The sequence below is a fragment of the Tachypleus tridentatus genome, chromosome 6, assembly GCF_004210375.1.
Source record: "Tachypleus tridentatus isolate NWPU-2018 chromosome 6, ASM421037v1, whole genome shotgun sequence".
Lineage (NCBI taxonomy): Eukaryota > Metazoa > Arthropoda > Merostomata > Xiphosura > Limulidae > Tachypleus > Tachypleus tridentatus.
In genome coordinates, this window is record NC_134830.1 from 29,297,359 (window position 1) to 29,318,819 (window position 21,461).

The window sequence follows — 21,461 nt, forward strand, 5'->3', positions numbered from 1 at the left end:
GTTAATGTTTGGTAGTGTATTTGGCTTATTTGAGTTATTAGACATTACATTTTTGTAAAAGTAAAAAAAACATGATATGAAATAAAACTTAAAGATATGTGTTTTATCTTTAATGATAAGTATTTGAAATACTTGTTTTCTGTCTTTCCATAAATAAATACTGAGAAATTCTAACTTATTGGTAAAACAGTATCACGTCATTACAGTTGTGCTCGTTTATCCATACTGTTAATGGTATGTAACTTCTTCAAACTGCTTGAGTGGATTGAAATTCTTACGGTTCTTAGATGATATCTTGCAAAATGATACTCAAGTGATTGGATTTGGAGAAATGACATGTTAGGTGATCATTTGTAAGTAGAGCTGTAGCTGATTATATCCCAAAGCATTTTTAAAAAATGTTGCCAACAAATGACCTATGTGTTTGTCATGCTCTTTGTTTGTCACACACTTTTTTAAAAATTAGTGATGGTTAAATAATTTGAGAGAGATTACTTTTGTAATTCATTGCTGAAAAGTATTTTTATTTTCATTACTTTAGCATGTCTTGGATTTGCTACAACCATCATTCCTAGAACGTATACTCATTATATATCTACAGCACTGTTTGCCCTGTTTGGTTTGAAGATGTTAAAAGAAGGTATGTGTGTGCGTGTACATACTGTATGTCTGTCATGTCATATTTTTCTACGAAAATGATGTTTAAATGTCATAACTTTTATTATTAAAAAAAACAAACTGAGAAACTGCAATACATTTACTTTCAGGATGTTACCCTGTAACTATTTATTTTTCCAAATGAACAAAAAGTAACAAAGGATATTTTAAAAATGTAAAATGATGTAGGGTTGGTAGTGCCAAAAATAATGCAAACAAGAATGTAGTTTTGATACAGCTATATATATAGATCATACCCACACAACTTTTAGTATTAAAATATAATGTTGAAATGCACGAGTAAAAAATGGTTACGAGGTTGGTCAATTTGAATAGCCTCATAGGGAATGTTATTAGTTGTCTGTAATAATCAAGACGTGTGTTTGGCTCAACTTGGATTTCCTTGTACATAAATTATGAACTCTTAGTTACACTACGTTGATGCCTAACATGAGATGACCATGATATTATGATAAACTGCATAATATTCAGGAAATATACAACTCCCAAATACAGTAATATTGAAAGTCATGTAGTGATCTATTTATAGGTGTATTATCACTGCATTTTTCTTTGCATTCTTTTTTGCACTAGCATATGTACATCATTTTACATTTACAAAATGTTTTTATTACTTGTTTTGTGATATTTTATCCTCTAACTGAAAGTTATTATATTATTTAAATGTGTGTGATGAACTTTAATAGAATTTTTATTTATGTAACTCCTTCATGTCATACATAATATAAGAGTTAGCTCTCTAAAGACTCCAATTATATAGTGTATGAAGCATTGAGTATTCTACATATTACAGTCATCTAATGTTCATCTATTATTGGCTGGTAATTCTGGTTTCACCCTATGCTCAAGTGTTTTAAAGGAATACTAGCTTTCCATAAAGGTAATTCAAGGGTAATAATATCACTATTTACACCAGAATTATATTTTTTAAATTACAAATAGTGAAGAAGACTGAGCAATGACACCGTAAATATTAAGTAGATTTAAGTGTAAATTGATGCTAGTGATAAAGTAGTTGTAAAGTTGTCTTAACTTAAAAAGGAAAGATGAACAATTTGGTGGGTTGGTTACTTTCTGCTGTAGTATTTTATCAATGGTTTCCTTATTTTTGGGTTTATTGGATACAGAAACAAATGAAAGTGAGTGGCAATAATCTTTTATAGTAATGTTCTCTATTATTGTTTATTTTTAGTGTACATATTTGTATTATGGTTGTTTTGAGTACCTTGCTGAATCTATATATATAATACAATTTATTGCCAAACTTTAATTGGGTGGTTAAGGATTTGGTAAAATTATTACAATTTAATTAGCGAGCTGAGAGATAATGACAGACAGTTAATAAAAATATGTAATCATAATTCTCTTAGTGTGTAGTATATGTCTTAAATAATATTTTTGTTGTGAATTAATTTGTTTCCAACAACAAAATACGTGCATGTATACATAAATAGAAATAGTATAAATAATTGTGAGTGTGAATTTTGTTATAAATTTGATTTTTTGTGAAAGATGTAACCATTGGTTCAGATTATTTGTATGACATAAAATCGGTATAGTTCTCATATTTTTCTTACGTGTGTCTCTCTTTCACGTGTTTCTGCAATGTGGATTTTCAGTGTTCTGTACATTTAATGTATTTGTTAGGGTACAAAGATTGTCGTATTGTAAAGGTAACAAACACCAAAGTTACAAAAGGTTTTCTTCTTAATAGGTTATTTAATGCCTCCTGATGAAGGCAGAGAAGAATATGAAGAAGTGCAAAATGTGTTAAACAGAAAGGACAGTGAGGTGAAAGTTGTAGTATTATAGAAAATAAGTGTATTTATTACAAAAATGTTCCTACTTGTAAGATGTAGAAACAAAATATTTAAACTGTTAATAGACATGTACTTCATAAGCGTTTTTTGTTAAAGTTCTAGATTTTTCAGTTGTTTGTTTTATAGTTAAAAATTAAAGCTTATATATATACATACATACATATATATATCTAATTCGGCTGTTTTTTGAGATGCAACTACGTGATTGTTCTTCCTTAGAAATTATTACCACCTTTCAACTATAATAGTGTTGGCTAATTTCACTATGAGTGTATGAAATGAGTCATATTACTGTCTCTATGAATGTGTACAGTTACAAAAAATCGACTTCAGTTTTAACTTTTTTATAAATGTGAAAGTTTTGTTTGAAAAAACACACAAAAAACAGTTGGTGTTGATTGTTGAATAAATCCTGTAGTTAAATGTAGATCAGGTCCTATGAGAATTAGTTGTTGTTAGTGTATGATGTAGAAAGATTTTAAAGCTCTTTCATAAACTAGAAAACTGAGTTAAAACTGATTCTCTCCACAAGAACGTACAGTTGTTTGTAGTTAAAAAATTATTGTATGGGAATTGGTGATTGTTTGGCCCAAATGTTATGACTTTAAAGAAAAAAATTACCTTGTAGTGAGGGCTGGGAGGACTAGGTTTGTTGGTCCTTTATTCATTTACTGTCTAAATGTTTATGTTACTGTTGTTTGTACATCTGTAAAAATGTGTACAAGTAACTGTTGTTTGTACATCTGTAAAAATGTGTACAAGTAACTGTTGTTTGTACACCTGTAAAAGTTTTTTTACTTGCCACCATGATGGGTTTTTGTTGCTACTTTTGTATAATGCTGTTTGTATTCACTGTGAAATATTTCCAGATTGATTCTGTTTGTGCATGGTATGAAAGGTTTCTAGGTTTCTGCTGTTTTGGAACAGTGTGAGATGTTTTAAGTTTGCTGCTGTCTTTACACACTATAAGATATTTAGATTGGTACTGTTTATCAACATTATATTATTTAGAAAATACCCTGAAAATTGTCGAGTGAGTGTTTGAATTTTTAAATCTTAAGTAACGTGAAGTAAATTTTAACATTACGTAAGTGCCAACTTAAGGCTTAATATTTTCATTTTGATATTACAGTTTGATAAAACTACCCAAATTCAAGATATTGAAACAGGAGTGTTAAATAACGGACCTATTAAAACAATACGAAGAAGACTGATGGTTTTCCTATCACGCATCTTCCTGCAGTCTTTCACCATGACATTTCTAGCAGAGTGGGGTGACCGGTCTCAGTTAACAACAATTATTCTTGCTGCTAGAGAGGTTAGAACTCATCATACTATAAGATATCTATTTAAACCTGTCTTTAGCAAACATTGAGAATTATAATCTGTGACTTAAAAAGCAGCTGGTTGTTATGTACAGGTGACAAGTCAGTTTGAAACAAATCTGTAATGTTTGGTACTACATGTAAATTCTAAATACTTTGTACGTGTATAATTAATGAAGATATAAATACAAAACCTTTCCAATATTGTTTTTCAATAATTAATATTTGTATTTGACAAATAATGGAGAAAATGGCTATTACAGAAATGCTTTCAAAATTCGTTCATTGAAATTATTAAATGAAACTTATGAATGAAATACAGAGATATGGATGTGATGTGTAAAATGAGATTTATTGAGGTATTTCACAACTTTAACTTTGGCATTGTAGCATATAGAATTTTTTGTTGATACTTGTGAAGCCTTTCTTATGTTTATTGTAAGTATAAAACAAAGTACTAAAGAAAATGTCCTTGCTGTATTTGTTTCCTTTTACTTTATAATGACACAGAATAATATTTTAATCTCTATTCTTATATGTATACACACATGCTCAGACACACACACACACACACACACACACACACAAAGGGTTGACTATATTTACTAAAGTTACTTGAGATCCTCACCTTGCTGTCATAGTCTGTGCCTAGTCATGTGTTAGTTAACAACTGCACATTCTGACAACAGCCCTTCAGAGTAGTTTTCATTGCAGAAGGTTCTGATATAAAGTTATGTCTAAAGCAGCTCTGCTTCAAGTATTAGAAGTTTTATTTGGGTGAATCCATAACATGGTCTTATTTCTGAACAGAAGCCCTTTCTGATTATGTTGTGTACTATTGTATGGGATCCATGGATGGCTTTTATCACTGACATTTATGTTTGTGGATTCTTACCTGTTACAAAATGCCAAACTTTGTTCCTCTTGGCTGGGATATTACTTATTGCATGTTTACTTTTGGTTGGTCCTGGTGCATCAAATGATCCATATTCCTTTGTTTTCCTGTATGATTAAGTATCAAAGATACTCCAGCCTTGCAAACTGTAAATCTCCAATCTGAATACACAACCTAATAAATGCCAAACAATGTTAAAATGTACTTCTGATACATAGCATTCTTTTGTGAGTACATTTTGACTGAGGTTTTCACATGGCTTGATGATCTGCATGTTCAAAATAGTTTTGATATAATGTACTCATCTGGTAGATGTAAGACAATCACTAGTGAATGTTTGATAAAAGTAATTATCAGTGGAGAATTGGCTGCATGTACTTATTTTTGGAGTAAAACAACTGACTGACAGTTATCATTATAATTATTTAAATCTTAGAAATAATATTAGTTGTGGTAATTTAAACTGTGCAGTTGAAAGGAAATAAGTTTCAACAAAATTATAAGAACATTTTATATTTTCCTAACTACACTATAATTCATGTCAAAGCAGTACTATACTGTAAGAATTAGGAATCCAGTGCTAATTGTTCAATATTATTGTGTTTTTTGTTAAGTTTTGTGTTAGAATATAATTTTAAAAAAATTATACCAATGAAAATAAAGCACACTTTTTTTAGATCTGTAGAATGGAATACAATATAAAAATTGTACTAATTCACCTCAAATATTTTGGCATTTAAAGAAAAATTACCTCTGATATTTGAAGAGGTTAAAAACATTAAAAATTATTAAGTTATCCAAAGGTAAATCATTAAGTAAAGCATTCAAGTTTTCCTGTGAATGCTTGTACAAGAACTTGTTTTGTTGAAAAAGTGTATTATTCACACATGCACGCACGTGTGCAAATTTTACATTTATAAAATATTGGTCATCTTTTCCCTTATGCTATTCAGTCTGTAACACTGGTGACTATTATTAATTGTGTGCTACTTAATTATAGTCATTATATCTAATTACATTAAAGTAAATATGTATATCTTGTATACAAAACCTCTGGTTTTGAAGACATGAAGGCTTTTCAAATTGATTTTGTAATGAAAATAAATATACAGTAGATTCTCTGTCTTAACAATCAAATTCTTTTCATTTAAAATCCTCCTCAGTGTTTGTCTTTCATGTGGGTTATAACTTTCCACTTGTTTATGTAAATCCTTGAATATGACTTATATGGTTACCACACTGTAACAGAAACACACGACATATTTGTACTTGAGTCAAACACCCAGATATGAACAATAATATGATATAGACTGTGAATAGTGTTAGCTGTTTTTCATTAAGCTAGAAGGTGTTTGCAGTAGCTGACCAATAACCTTTTGTGCATTGTTCACTTTATCTTTATGAAATATTCTGCAGTAGTTTTAACACACACACACACAGATCTTATACAGGAATAGATAAACTTGTCTTGGGGTCAACCCATACAGGTGTACATTTAATAGCATTCTTGATTGTGCATACTACTGAAGCAGTTTGTCTTTTGTTATTCCTCTTTTTTGGATTTTCATGAGAACTAGACCCTTAAATCATCTTCATCTGAAACAGATATAAAGTTGATGTTGATTGTGTGATATAAGAGTGTTTAAAACTGTTCAGAAACATAAATGTAGTGTTATTTCATCACTTGGAACAGGTGTGGTAATACCTGAAACGTGGTCTTAATACTTAGTACTAAATCTAAAATCACGTAAGGTTTACTTCACTTTCTAACCTAGCTGGAGATCTTGGAGGTTTGCATGAGCCAAAATTTGAGAATTTTATATAAGCCTGCCCTGGTGGTTATCTGGTTTGAGCCCGATGGGTATTTGCAACATGTTATCGAAACTCACTGATACCCAATTATCTTCACTCTAATCCTCATTTAGGCCTAAAATATCAGTGTTTCAATCTGCTAAAATAGAGAAGAAAAAAGTGATGGTATAAGTTGTTGTACTCACCAAATTTAATGTATTCTCAACCTCAATCACCTCTCTCAACGATACTGCATTATTGTGCAAAGACAAAATGGAGTTTACATTATTGCTGCTTAAATTAACTCATGGCTGTAACACTACGCACTCTGCAATACTAATATTTCTCTCACAACAAGTACTAATGGCTGGCTACTCTTAACAAATACATCAGTGCTTTCCTGTGAATTTTTTACTACATAGGTGAAGTATTCAGCTCAGTATAGTTCACCTCAAAATGCTAATTCTCTTGATTTTGTGAACTTAAGTTTCAGATTTTCTGGTATATCTTCAGAGATACTCTAGTCCACAATTTTTGGCTTACTTATTATAGGTTTATTGCTTCTTCTCGAGTTCGACTTGTTTATGCTACACTGCTGATAGTGAGGAGCAGCTGGCAGGAGTATTGAGGTTAACAAACTTTTTGCTGTGTTTGAATTTGCTTTTAACTGTTCAACACATTTATTCTGTCCTTTACTGCTATTGATCTCTCGGTTTGCTCCTCTTCATTATTCTCCCATTTTTCATGGAGGGTTGACAATCTTCTAGGCAGTAATCATTTTCCTATACTTTTGAGAGAGACTGGCCGTGGTCGATGCCACCCTACCTGCTTGCCCCGTGGAAGCTGGATCAGGCAGACTGGTCCACTTTCACTGCTCTTGCAGAACTTGATCCTGCCATCGTGAGTCAGCCATCAATAGACGACTGTGTGGCAGCGGTAACTGACTGTATTACACATGCAGCTGCTCAGTGTATTCCTAAAACCTCGACACGTTTTCCACAATATATTCGTCTGTGGTGGAATCCTGCCTGCCACATGCCACGGGATGCTCAAAATCGGGCCTGGGATACTTTCCGTAGATATCCCACACTTTCAAACCCCATAGATTTCCAACGGGTCCGTGCACATGCTAGGTGGGTAAGACGTCAAAGCCAGAAGGAATCTTGGATTAAATTCACAACTAGTATATCTTCTACCACCAATTCCAAGGTCATATGGGACAGGATTCAAAAGGTCAGTCGGCACTACAATTCTGTTCCCCTCTCCATCTTACTCTCTGATGGCCAAGAGGAAGCTGATGTCCGGAGAATTGCCGATACTCTAGGTGAAAGCTAGATATCTAACACTTCTGCTTGTTCCTGTGCCTTCTTGGCCATCAAGACTTGGGCAGAGCATTCACCTCTTTCCTTTCAAACTGACTGTCTCTTTGACTATGATTGTCCCTTTACACTGGTGGAACTGAAAATGGTCTTCATCGGTCTAGCAGTACATCTGTTGGATCTGATGATGTACACTATGACATGCTGCACTATCTCTCTCCTGCTTCTTCTAATTGTTTTTAACTGGATCTGGCAGGAGAATGTTTTACCTAATGCCTGGTGCCAGGCTATTATCTTACCTTTCTCTAAGCCTGAGAAAGATCCCAAGATTCCTTCAAACTACTGTCCAATTGCTTTGACGAGCTATCTCTGTAAGACCTCAGAGAGGATAATTAATACTCATCTTGTTTGGTTCCTCAAATCAAACAACCTCCTCTCGCCCACCAGATGACAACACTCCACCACGGACCACCTAATTTGACTTAAAACATCAATGAAAGAAGCCTTTCTCAAACGACAACATCTTTATCAATATTCTTTGACATTGAGAAGGCTTATGACACAACATGAAGGTATGGCATTTTGCGAGACTTCTATATATGGGTTACGTGGCCATTTACCAATGTTTATTAAACTTTTTATGGACAGGAGATTCCAAGTTTGTGTGGGTTCGACACTTTCCCGTTCTTTTCTACAGGAACTTGGGGTCCCTCAGGGCTGTGTTATGAGTGTCACACTTTTCAGTATAAAGATAAATGCCATCACTGAACAACTCCCTCTCAGTGTTGCAAACGGGCTCTATGTTGACGACTTTCACATCTCGTGTCAGTCATCGAACATGAGATATATTGAGCGGCAACTACAAACTGCCCTCAATCATGTACTGAAGTGGACTGTAGCGAACGGCTTTAATTTTTCTCTTTCTAAAACCGTTTGCATGCAATTTTGCTGCCAACTGGGTATTCACCCTGATCTTGAACTCCATATCGGTGAAGTTTTACTGCCAGTGGTCTCTGAGACCAAATTCTTGGGGCTTATCTTTGACTGTAAGCTGACCTTTATACCACACTTAAAGCAGCTACGGGTCAAATGCACAAGAGCACTGAACATCCTCCGTGTCCTCTCTACCACCATTTGGGGAGCGGATCGATGTTCTATGTTAAAGATATATTGTGCTCTTATTCAATCAAAACTCGACTATGGATCAATGGTTTATGGCTCTACCAGACCCTCGGCCTTAAAGATGCTGGCAACTGCCTATCCATTCTACCAAGTGTCACTCGTGAATGCTCTGCCTAAACAATCTATCAATATTTATAATGATTTATATTGGTAATAACGAGACTCCAGATCTGAATGAAAGATGTTGAAAGACAAACCACTCTGTTTTCTGTATTATTATTTAAATGTGGAGTTGACTGCTGGATTATTGTGAGCATAAAATTAATTAAAACTATGGAATGTAACACTTTATAGCTTGTGCACTTTGTTTGACATCCACTATTATAAGGTATGTACCTAGTAGAGAGCAGCCAGTCAATGAAATATCATTATTGATTTAGGCTTTGAGGGCCCTAGAGCAAACACAATTTAGACATTTGGGGCCTCTGTCTACCAACTGTAACCAGTAAAATTGGCTCGTTTGGGTTGAGAAAATATTTTACGTAGAAGAGCGAACATCGTTTCGACCCAAACAAGCAAATTTTACATATATATTTCTCTACAAGTGGGTTTTCTTGACATCACTGACTAATAATCCTTTCTGTTATTACCATTCTTAATTACCAGGCAGAGTTAAAAGTAGAAATTTATTGTACATACACATAGATCAACTAATGCATGTAACTAACAATATTTAAAAATCGAAAACCTAAAGAAAAGAAAAAATCAAGCAAAAAAACCCAAAGATTCTCAAATTTTCCTCAATAAGATTGATAAAAGCCATCTCATCCAAGCCTGGCTTAGATTTTATTTTGTTATTGCCTGGCTTGTGGGTCAGGTTGTATTAAAGCCTGGACTTGTGCAACCATCCAACTGGATTCATTTCAGGTTAACCTGAAGATGATCTAGAAAGGTCGAAACATTGTTTTTTGCTTTATTAGTAAAAGTGTTAATATCCATACCACCCTTTCTTAGACACATATCTGTTTAACTGTTAAGTAGTGTACTAGTAAATTATTATCTATTCATCAAGCTCTCTGATTTCATGCACTAATATAAACCCAGTAATAAGAATCCCCCTTTTTTATATATATCAGTCCAGTCAGGTTTAGAAAAACAAACAGATAAACATATTTCTTATGATGCTAGAGAGAATAAAGATTGTAAGGTGGGAACACAAGTTGCATGTATTTTTAGCATAAGTTTATTGAGAGAATTACAAGACGTGGTGATACCATATTTAGTAATGAAATTATTCTAATTAATTCCTCAACTTTGTCTGTCATGAATTTATTGACCCCAAATTCTCACTTACAAAAAATAACCTATAATTTCTTATTTTCAACTTAAATAAAATATTTATTTGAGTAAATGTTTTGTAAACTCATGGATGCAAGAAGTTTGTATGTTGTATAATATTGCTTAGTAAATGTAATGCTTTTAGGGATAAGATTATTGGTGTACTGGATACAATAGAAAACTTTACAGTTTATCTTCTAGTAATTTATTTGTGTACATTACCATGATTCAAGACCCCACACCTGAAATCATATAAATGTTATACATTAGCATCACTCAGCTTCATATTTCTTCCTGAGTTTTTTGATATATCGTAATGTTTGATGTACCATCAATTTGGTGTGATTAAAAAAAAACGTAACTTTTTTTTAAATTACTACTGCTCATCTGTTAAAAACTTTCAGTAATGCTATTGGATATGCCATGTGTACGCCATTACTAGGTGTATTAAAAACCCTTGAAGCAGCTGTTGAACATGTTAAATGTGTTACTAGTGTATTAAAAACCCTAGATACAGCTGTTGAACATGCTGAATGTATTACTAGGTGTATTAAAAACCCTAGATACAGCTGTTGAACATGCTGAATGTATTACTAGGTGTATTAAAAACCCTAGATACAGCTGTTGAACATGCTGAATGTATTACTAGGTGTATTAAAAACCCTAGACACTGCTGTTGAACATGTTAAATGTATTATTAGATGTATTAAAAACCCTAGATACAGCAGTTGAACATATTAAATGTATTACTAGGTGTATTAAAGTCCTAGATACAGCAGTTGAACATATTAAATGTATTACTAGGTGTATTAAAGTCCTAGATACAGCAGTTGAACATATTAAATGTATTACTAGGTGTATTAAAGTCCTAGATACAGCTGTTAAGCATGTTAAATGTATTACTAGCTTTATTAAAAACCCATGATCTTGCTACTTAACCTGTCTCATGTACATAATCATAGAAATGCGTATATCCTTGTTGTTTTAAAGAGTGAAACTATTTTGATCAGTTTACAAGCTTTAGTATTTAACTTGTAATTTTGTTTAGAATGCTGTTGGTGTAACTGTTGGTGCTGCTGTTGGACATGCCATATGTACCCTGTTAGCCGTTCTAGGTGGAAGAATTGTTGCCCAAAGAATATCTGTACGAACGGGTATGCACATAGATAAATACTAATATTGTTTTGTTTTTAGCAATAATGTTTAATAAAGAGACATTGGTCACTACATTTTCATGTTTAGTCTTCAGAAACATTAAAAGTTATGTACTTGAAACATGTGGTCTACTAACAACTAATTCCTCTATTACGTCAAACATAAAATAAATGATGTATTTGATAGTGTTTTTAATTCTTTACTGACACACAAAATTAATTTGATACTCTACCTAATTTATAGTAGTATCTAGATTATTGTGGAATAGTCTCGGTAGAATGCTGTTATTTTGGTTTTAGTTGACATGCTGATTGTATTTTATTATAATAGCTTTTGTGGGTCTTTGAAATTTGCACCAAATAATGGTTTTTATTTAGACTGAATATTTGATACGTGTTTGCTTATGATTATGTATTCATTTTAGGGTTATGGTGCATACTACATGTGAATAGCTGTTGATTAATTACAAAATAAATGTTCTGAAATATTAAATTGTAAAATAATTTTTCTTGTTTCGCTGTGTCTGAGTTTCAGTTTATTATATATGTAGTGAGACATCCGTTTTGTATTTTTTTACTGAACAAGTCAATTAAACCAGAGGTATTGTTAAGGGGGCCTGTTTCCCTAAAAAAATCTAGACATATTGGTCACATATATAATAAAATCATTCTGTATCACTTAATAAAAACAAAACTATTAAATTTCATTTAATTTCTTTTAATGACCATTAAACATTTGCACAGATAATGCAAGCATATTACTTTTTCTAGCACCCAATACTAACAGCCTCATGGTGGCTTCAGGTGAAGCTTGGTTCTCCAACTATTCTCTGTATTTACGATTGAATGTATTGCATTAGACTACAGTAATTACAAAAAATATTTACAGATCTATATAGGAGAGTACATTATTAGAATTGTAGTAATAACCCATGGAAGGGAAAGAAAATAATGCAAAAAGTACAGTAATTATATTCTTAAGGTATTATAGTTGCTTAATAAGTATTAACCTGCACTTTGAAATGAACAGAAAAATGGCCCAGCTTGTCAGGTTGTCAAGGCACTTGACTCGTAATCTAAGAGTCGTAGGTTAGAATCCCCATCACACCAAACATGCTCACCCTTTCAGTCATTGGGGTGCTATAATGTGATGGTCAATCCCCCTATTTGTTGGTAAAAGAGTTGGCGATGGGTGGTGATGACTAGCCTTCCCTCTAATATTACTGCTAAATTAGGGATGGCTAGTGCAGATAGCCCTTGAGTAGCTTTACAGGAAAATTCAAAACAAACAATGAACAGAAAAGTTAAAAAATGAAAAGTAAATGCATTGTTCACAGGTGAGACTGTTGTGATAATTCAGTTCATAGTCTTGTGAAATTTGTTTTAATTGGCTGTCAAGTTAATTCAAATGTGCAATGTAACAGCCATCATAACAGCAGATGATAGCAAGGGCCATCTTGCTACCCTGAAACTGGGTGCCATTGCACTGGTGTTTACATGTGCCTAAAACTGCTAATGAGTAACTGTTGTCTGATAACATTCTAAATATTAGCCATTCTCATGATCTCACAAAGTGAATTAGGAATTGAAAATTATTTAAGACAAACTGATTAATTTATGCTTGCTGATGTGGAAGATAAGAAATGTTCTGTTTCACATATACATGGCTAAAATATTATAATTGGTACTTTAGAAGCAGTAAACTCTCTTAAATCTTTTTCTTCTGTTTTGATTGTTAAAGTGGTTTGTAATTGCTTTAGGTTTCACTTTGTTTTACCATTTTACTTCACCAGTTTTCAGCTGCTTTATTAACTTTTCAATGAAGAACCACTACTTTTATTTCTGATGAAGGTACAGTTTATCACACTTGACCATTGAACAAAAAAAACCTACATCTTCTACTTTGTTCTGTAATGGATGAAAAATATTAGTAACTTCTTGGTGATTTTGTATTATTTTTCTCTAAATTTTCTTTTAATCAAGTCATATTTTTTTAAATACAGAGTGCTGAAAGCTAATAATAGAAATGTATTAAGTTGATTCATTCTATAATAAAGTACTGTATATGAATGTATGAAATACATTGCATACAATTTTTTTTCTTTTTTTTTCTTTTCAGTGACATTAGTTGGAGGGTGTGTCTTCCTAGCTTTTGCTGTTTCAGCTCTTGTCATTGGTCCAGGATCTTAATGTACAATCATACTAGTGCAACAATTATGGTTTATCAAACAGTATAACAAACATAAGAAAGTTGACACTAAAACATCAGTAATGTTTTTAACCCAAGAAGTTTTTCTGTTTAATTTAAAGTCTGAGTTTTCTTCTTTTATCCTGACTATAGTATTTAAAGGAAAAAATTCAACAGAATATTTTACTTTACTTTCAATCACTGTACAGTTTTGCTTTGTAAATTACCAAAATATTTTAAAATTTCTCATGGTACTTTATCAATAGTTGTTTTGGTTTGGGTCATCACATGTTTTGAACCTTTCAGTTTCAAACTTTAATGAAAATTTGATAATTATAAATTTGCCTTGTTCACTTTTTGGGGAAACACACTATTACTTAAAAGGTTGAAAAAATATTTTTGTTTAAGAAGGGGCTGTGTTAAAACACGTTTTTCCTTTTATAGCTGAAGAATGAATTTTTGAGTTGGCAAATATTGTTTATTTTTGTTAAAGGTTATGAACTGTGTTGTATAGTACCACATCATAAGTTCAATTCTTGATTTTATATTTTGACTTGTTTAAGAAACAGAATTTTTATTTCTTTCCATTATTAAAAGGAAATATTTTGTTTCTGATTTTTCCTCGAGTTTTAATTCCTATTTGTAAAGCTAGAAGCTTGTTGAGGGTCAAGTTGTAAAAGTGTTGATCACAAAACTTGTTTATAATATGAAGCATAGATGAGTTCAGCTTTTTATTTCCTCTGAATGTATAGAATTAGGAATATATGGCTCAGGGATAGTTTTTATTAACAAGTCAAAAACTATATAGAATGGTGAATGTATTCCTAAATGCTGTGCAGTCTCATGTTGGTTAACATCTTACAAGTTGGTACATATTTAAAACAATCATATAGACATATTTTTATATTGTGCTGGTTATTATTTTTATCCTAAATTATTAATAGCTAATTTTATTCTCTGGTGTTTTACTTCTGTAAAGTTTAAGAAAACAAACAATAAATTAATTTGGTTTGTAGATATGGAAGCCGTTATAGTAGTACACTATTATGAATTTGGATTTTGTCATGTATTATTAAGAAGATGAATAGATTTTAAGCCTAATGAAACCTACAAATGTTATCTTCTGTACCTGTTGACTCTGTTCATCCATAATGTGTTTAGGCTCTTATGCTGAGATTTATTTTCTGCAAGGTTGTTTTAATTGAATGTCTAGTATTTTCTCATTTCTTTTTCCATTTTGAATATCTTGACATTAAAAACTATTTTTGAAGCTTGTATACATTTCCTAATATACTAAACACACACACATGTACAAATAATATATATGCAGTACTTATAACAAATTAACTGCAACAGAACTAAAAGCGAAGTAATTGATTGAATCATAAATGCTTGTAGAGAATGCATTTCTTCATTTATAGAACTGTAGATTTATTACTTCAGTTGCCATGTAACTTGATATGTTATACATGACGTGTTTTGTGTTTTAACAAATTTTTATAATAATGCCAGAAAAACACATCTTTTGTTTTCTATTCAGTTTTTTAAATTTACTTTCAGGGTGACCTATAAATGAATTAATATCCAAAAAAGCTTATTGTAACTGGTATAATAATTTCATAGAGAAATTTGTTTTTCATTTCCAGTATAAAATACATTTGTAGAAATATTTGTATTTTGATAGAAATATTATAAAGAGCATATTTTATAGTTTTGAGTTTGTTCCGCTAGAGGGCTACAATCAACACTAGTTATTTGATTTAGATACAAACTAATAGATACTGAAACATTGTTTTGTTTTACCTTTTGCTTTTAGTCTGGTAATTGTATAATGGTATTTTAGAATAATTAAGGAACTATTGTTTGTGGTAAATTATTTTTGTATCGTATATCAAGCAAACATCTGAATATTTTTATTTTTTTTGTCACTGAATGATCACAATCCAATGAGTAGTAATTAAAAAAAATGAAGGAAAATAAAAACACAAAAATTGTTTATTTTCTTTGCAGTGCTTTTTAAGTTTGTGAAAGTTTTTAGGGAAGACAGAAAATGTCTGCCCACATATCTAACGTTTTCCGAATTTCAAAATGTCTAAATGTATTGTTGCTCACTTCTTTGGATTGTGTTTGGATAAATCCAGTTTACCTGCTGAAGTGAGTCTAGTTTCATCTTCTAATCAGGATTCACTGTGTTATCCACTTGATAACATTTCTGTACTATAGCATGATAATTTGTCAACATTAAATGTTTATCACCAAGAAACCAATTATTGTTACATGAGTTTCTGAAAAGTGCATTGAATATATATTATTTTCATGGGTACTATAGTTTTCAGAGCTGCATGCAGTTTGTAGTTACTCTTGCTAAGATGAACAGATACTGCTAACTCCCAGTCAGGCATGGCCAGGTAGTCAAGGCACTCAACTTGTAATCCGAGAGTCACGGGTTCGAATCACCGTCACACCAAACATGCTCGTCATTTCAGTCGTGGGAACGTTATAATGTAACAGTCAATCCCACTATTCGTTGGTAAAAGAGTAGCCCAAGAATTGGCGGTGGGTGGTGATAACTAGCTGCCTTTCCTCTAGTGTTACACTGCACAATTAGGGACGGCTAGCGCAGATAGCTCTCGTGTAACTTTGCATGAAATTAAAAAAAAAAAACCTAACTACTAATTTAATGGTTATTAGGAATGAAAAAGAAATTGCGTATTTTTGCTTACGAAAGATCTTTTCTGGAACGTTTTCGTATATGTTGTATAATGTTACAGATAAACGAATAAATTATTTGTACTGTAGTTTGTTTTAATCTTATGGTAGTAACGCTATCACTGACTGAGATGAAACGTTGGGTCTGTCTTATAAAAAATGTATCTTTCTTTGTGATGCTTGCCAAGATATCAGGAATATAATATTTTGGTTGCAGAAAGTAAACTAATTTATCAGTAAAATAAATATACAGCTAAAATTGCATAGGCGACAAAGATATTGAAATTAGAAAAGCAGTCGAACAATCGCTAATCTTTTATGTAAAGAAGGATAACGTTTGAAGCTAACATTCTTCGTCAAATTGTACAGCTTACATTACAACAGAGGCGCATTCGCAGAATTCAAAGAAATTGCATGTGTAATACTTTAAACGTTGGGCGTAAAAGTTCTGTGTGAAATCATATCTTTTATATAAACATTACGAGATGTGAAATTATAAAACAGATTAAAGTCAAAATTTGAAAGAAAATCGAAAAATTAAAACCTTTAGGAAAGCAAAACGTTAATTTAAACCAAATGGATGTAGGGTCCTCAGGTTGTAGTTTAATCACCGTTCAGTCGGGTTTTTTATGTGAATGTGTTGTAACACTAAATGTTTAAGAATCGAAACGTTTTTAACTGTGGTTGTTGATAGTGAAATGTTTGCCTATAGGTATATCATGCTTCTGCAGATGAATAAGGCTTAGATGCTTTCGTACTCAGTAAGTGAGACGACGGCCTGGTTATCCATTGTGCAAACCATCACATCTTTTGCTAATTATACAGTGAATAATGCATTCAGTAGTCCATGTAAAGGGATTGTTTTATGTCGAAACTTGTGTTTATTCTTCGTTTGTGTAGACAGATGTTTCGTTTACGCGTGTGAGTGCCTGAAGTATAATTTTGTTTTTTGTTTAAGTAACGTCCACCAGGATTTCTGTTAGGTTCTTGTCATGTCTGTAAAAAAAAAAAAATAATAATAATAATAAGTGAGTCCTGGAAGAGTGGGTTCTGATGGGTCTATGATTCTGTTAGTCTGGTGTATTGTCAATATAAGAATAATACGACCAGTGTGTTCTTTCTTAGTAGGGTTGAGTGCTTGTTCTGGGTGTATAAGCTGACTTTGGTGGCTAACATTGTGGATGATAGAATCATTGTAGTGTCTTTTATAGAAAAAAAGTTTGTCTGGATTTAGATTCCTATTCGTTATCATCATAAACAATTTGCGTTATCGTATAACTTGTAAGTACGATATCAATGGGTCTGTGGGTGTTATGAGAGGAACAACAAACCCTTCTCTTCGATAACAGTATCTTAAGTTTACATTGAAAGATGGTAATGAGCTTCCTATTTTAGTATAACCTCATTTCAGACAACGAACGCGATAAGTAAACAAGCACTCTAGTTATACTACATGGTTATACAGCAGTATATTTACATAAACTATATTTAATTACGTGATAAAATTATGTGTTTTAAGAGTATTGAATGATTTTTGATGTTAAAAAAATTCAGACCTTTGAAATAATGCGAAGAACTAGCATAGATTAGTGTTAGGAATTGTGCTTTAACATTTTAAGATAGTCGTTTTGTTTTATTCGTTAGAGGGTGGTTTTGTCATGACGTGGTGATATACAATATCTTGAAATCTCGCGTGTTTAGATTTGACGTCGCACTTTGAATTTTCAGGAGATTTAGAGTAGATGTTAAAATTAACTTTCGTTCAGTGCAGGGTACCTACTTAAAAACAAAATCAAGCTGGCAATCAGTATAACTAATTAATTAGACGTTCCTACGTATATAGATAATAATGCATTGTTTCGTAAACTGGATACCGTCACTGTTAATGATATTTTCGGCCGTAATCCCACTGATATACGGGGAGGTTCGGTCTTGAGAGATCTAGGCTAGTTCACAGTAAATATAGTTAGATAACACTGCAAACTAATCTTTCTAATCAAATCATAGTTATAAACTAAAATAAAATAATGATTTTGTTTGTTTGTTTTTGAAATTCGCACAAAGCTACTCGAGGGCTATCTGTGCTAGCCGTCCCTAATTTTGCAGTGCAAGACTAGAGGGAAGACAGCTAGTCATCACCACCCACCGCCAACTCTTGGGCTACTCTTTTACCAATGAATAGTGGGATTGACCGTCACATTATAACGCCCCCACGGCTGGGAGGGCGAGCATGTTTGGCGCGAACCCGCGACCCTCGGATTACGAGTCGCACGCCTTACGCGCTTGGCCATGCCAGGCCTTAATAGCATAATCAATACTGTTAAGTACCAGTAAATAAATAATATAATAAAACTTACCTGGGAAATACAGAAACATAACTCAGTGCTTAAAGTATGGTCGTAGGAATGTATATTTTTTCAGTTTTCTCTATGCATGTTTTGACCAATAAGAATATTGTGTCAGTGAAGATGTTTTTGTTCGACACACATTGCTCTTTAAATTGTGTTATCTTTTCAGCTGCATTTTATCCCACGATACACCAAAAATTGATGTTTATGGAGATAGGAATAAATAATTAACATCTGAACTGTTCACGAAAATTTACCAACGTTGCATGTGATGCAAGGGCAACAACATGCCAAGTCTAATAGGTGACGTGTCTAACACATTTTACCACTTTACCTGCTTTTACAAACACATAGAGCTAGTTTCACGAAGAAATAAATTCGTTAAGTCTTTGGTAAAGTTCTAATATGAAACATAGCAAGTCCATGAAAGTTCAAATAATATTTAGAAATTTGTTTTGCATTTTGCGCAAAACTATTGGATGGCTATCTGCGTTAGCCGTCCCTAATTTAGTCGTAATAGATTAGAGAGTGGGCAGCTGGTCAATAGTACCAGCCACGAACTCTTGAGCTACTAATTTATCAACGAATAATTGGATTGGCTGACAAATTATAACGATCCCACGGTTGAAAGAGCAAGATGTTTGGTGACAGAAATTTGAACCCGCGGCTTCAATGGAAATACTTAGAGCGATACTTAAGAAAGTAATGCTACTAAACTAGTCATGTAATGTTATACTACGTATGAAACTGTTATAAAGCTAAGATTTTAGCTATATATAAAATAAGTTAACTAACAAATGGTGGTTAGTGCACTGAAGTCATTCACTAAACAATATATCAAGGAATCAAGTTGATGAAGAATGTTTTAAAAGGTTGTGATATTCTGCAGAATATGTAAACTTAGAGCCTGTAGAAAGAATGTGATATTCTACAGAACATGTAAACATAAAGCCTGCAGGAAGAATGTGATATTCTACAGAACATGTAAACATAGAGCCTGTAGGAAGAATATCGTTGGATTTTCTACAGAATTAAACGAATTCCTTTTTAAATGCACAATAAAAGGATTTGATTGTAGAAATGATATTGAGTTTACGAGTTTTATTTGCAAAACTTGATCATTATGTGATAATATAATTACATAAGAAAGCTGCTGTTTGGTGAGATTTTTATAGAGTTGGCGAGTAATAGTCATCTAGTTTCCCGTTTGTGCCATACATGAGAAGAAATTTAAGAAACGTGAATTTTTTGCCTTATTTTTTTAGTTAGGCCTGTGGATTTGAAGGTTGCAGAACTTGAATCAAAAGATTTTGTTAATTAAGTAGGCTGGGAGATTCATAATTTCTACCGAACAGCGAAAAAGAGCCATAGAAACTGTTACAGCATTGGTGTTAGAAATAATATTATTTCTTGCAGAAATAAAATAGGAACAAGGAGAAAGCCCAAAATGACTACACGTACTCGAATTGAGATTGATAAGAAGATGGATTTGGTTTATATTTCGCACGAAGCTTCACGAAGATTGTCTGCGCTAGCCGTCTCTAATTTAACAGTGTAAAACTAGAGGGAAGGCAGCTAGTCATCACCACCGACTATTCGGCTACTGTTTTATCAACAAATAGTAGGATTCACTTATATTATAACGCCCCCCACGAATGAAAGGACGAGCATGTTCGACATGATAGGTTTTCAAACCCTCCTGATTAAGAGTCGAGTGTCTTAACCACCTAACTGGCCCGGCATGGCCAAGCATGTGAAGGCGTGCGACTCGTAATCTGAGGGTCGCGGGTTTGCATCCCCGTCGCGCCAAACATGCTCGCCCTTTCAGCCGTGAAGGTGTTATAATATGACGGTCAATCCCACTGTTCGTTGGTAAAAGAGTAGCCCAAGAGTTGGCGGTGGGTGGTGATGACTAACTGCCTTCCCTCTAGTCTTACACTGCTAAATTAGGGACGGCTAGCACAGATAGCCCTCGAGTAGCTTTGTGCGAAATTCAAAAACAAACAAACCACCTAACTATGGCTGGCCAGATGGAAATGATGAAACAGCGGGAATTTGAGCAAGGAGAAGGAAGCAGAATATTAAAAAAAAATAAGAAAGAGACGGAAAATTATAAAAGAGCAAGAGAGGCTTAAGGAGATATATAATATTTAATGAAGAATTAAAAAACAAAGTGATTTTATTAAAGACAAATGAAAACGCTATTGGAGATGTGCAAAATAATTATCAGTGTAAACGTGATATAGTATAAAGAAAAATTAATAACAAGTGCGGAAATATTGTGACAAAAACTAAAGAGAAAGAACATCCATGAAGTAAAATATGAATATAACAATAAATGGTGGGGATTCGATTCCTCTCGGTGAACACAACAGATAGCCCGAGAAAAACACTACTTCAGCGATATCTTTACTTTCATGAAGTTACAAAATTATCAGGCCAATCCAGCTGCATCGTACAGCTCCAAAACCAACAGAGTGTAACAAAACAGTCCGAAGTAGTCACTAAAGTGAATGAATGGATTAATAAAGAACAAGCTGTCAACTTTCCTACTTACTTAAAATAATCGGCTTTAACAACATTAAGGAATCTCTCAGATGAATGATATATCAACTATCGCTCATTAGTTGCTACCCTATCGAACGGATTTGAAGAGTCACCTTAATAGCAAATAAAGTTTAAGAAGTCAAGGGCGGGACTTTCACCAAACTTAAATAAAAGCTTAACAAATTTAATTACCCGGATGTTCCGTGAAAAATAATAATTCATTCGAC

At 32.9% G+C, this 21,461-nt stretch overlaps 1 protein-coding gene across 1 annotated transcript in view; it reads left to right on the plus strand.

The window, feature by feature from the left end:
* The window catches only part of LOC143252163 (putative divalent cation/proton antiporter TMEM165), a 38,352-nt gene extending 22,724 nt beyond the window's left edge, over window positions 1-15,628 (plus strand). Inside the window, exons 4-8 of the mRNA XM_076503873.1 lie at window positions 542-640; window positions 2,393-2,469; window positions 3,631-3,816; window positions 11,337-11,442; window positions 13,562-15,628. Of these exons, the coding sequence (XP_076359988.1) occupies window positions 542-640; window positions 2,393-2,469; window positions 3,631-3,816; window positions 11,337-11,442; window positions 13,562-13,632 (539 nt within the window). The 3' untranslated portion in view covers window positions 13,633-15,628. The remainder of the gene's footprint in view (window positions 1-541; window positions 641-2,392; window positions 2,470-3,630; window positions 3,817-11,336; window positions 11,443-13,561) is intronic.
* Window positions 15,629-21,461: the final 5,833 nt, after the last annotated feature.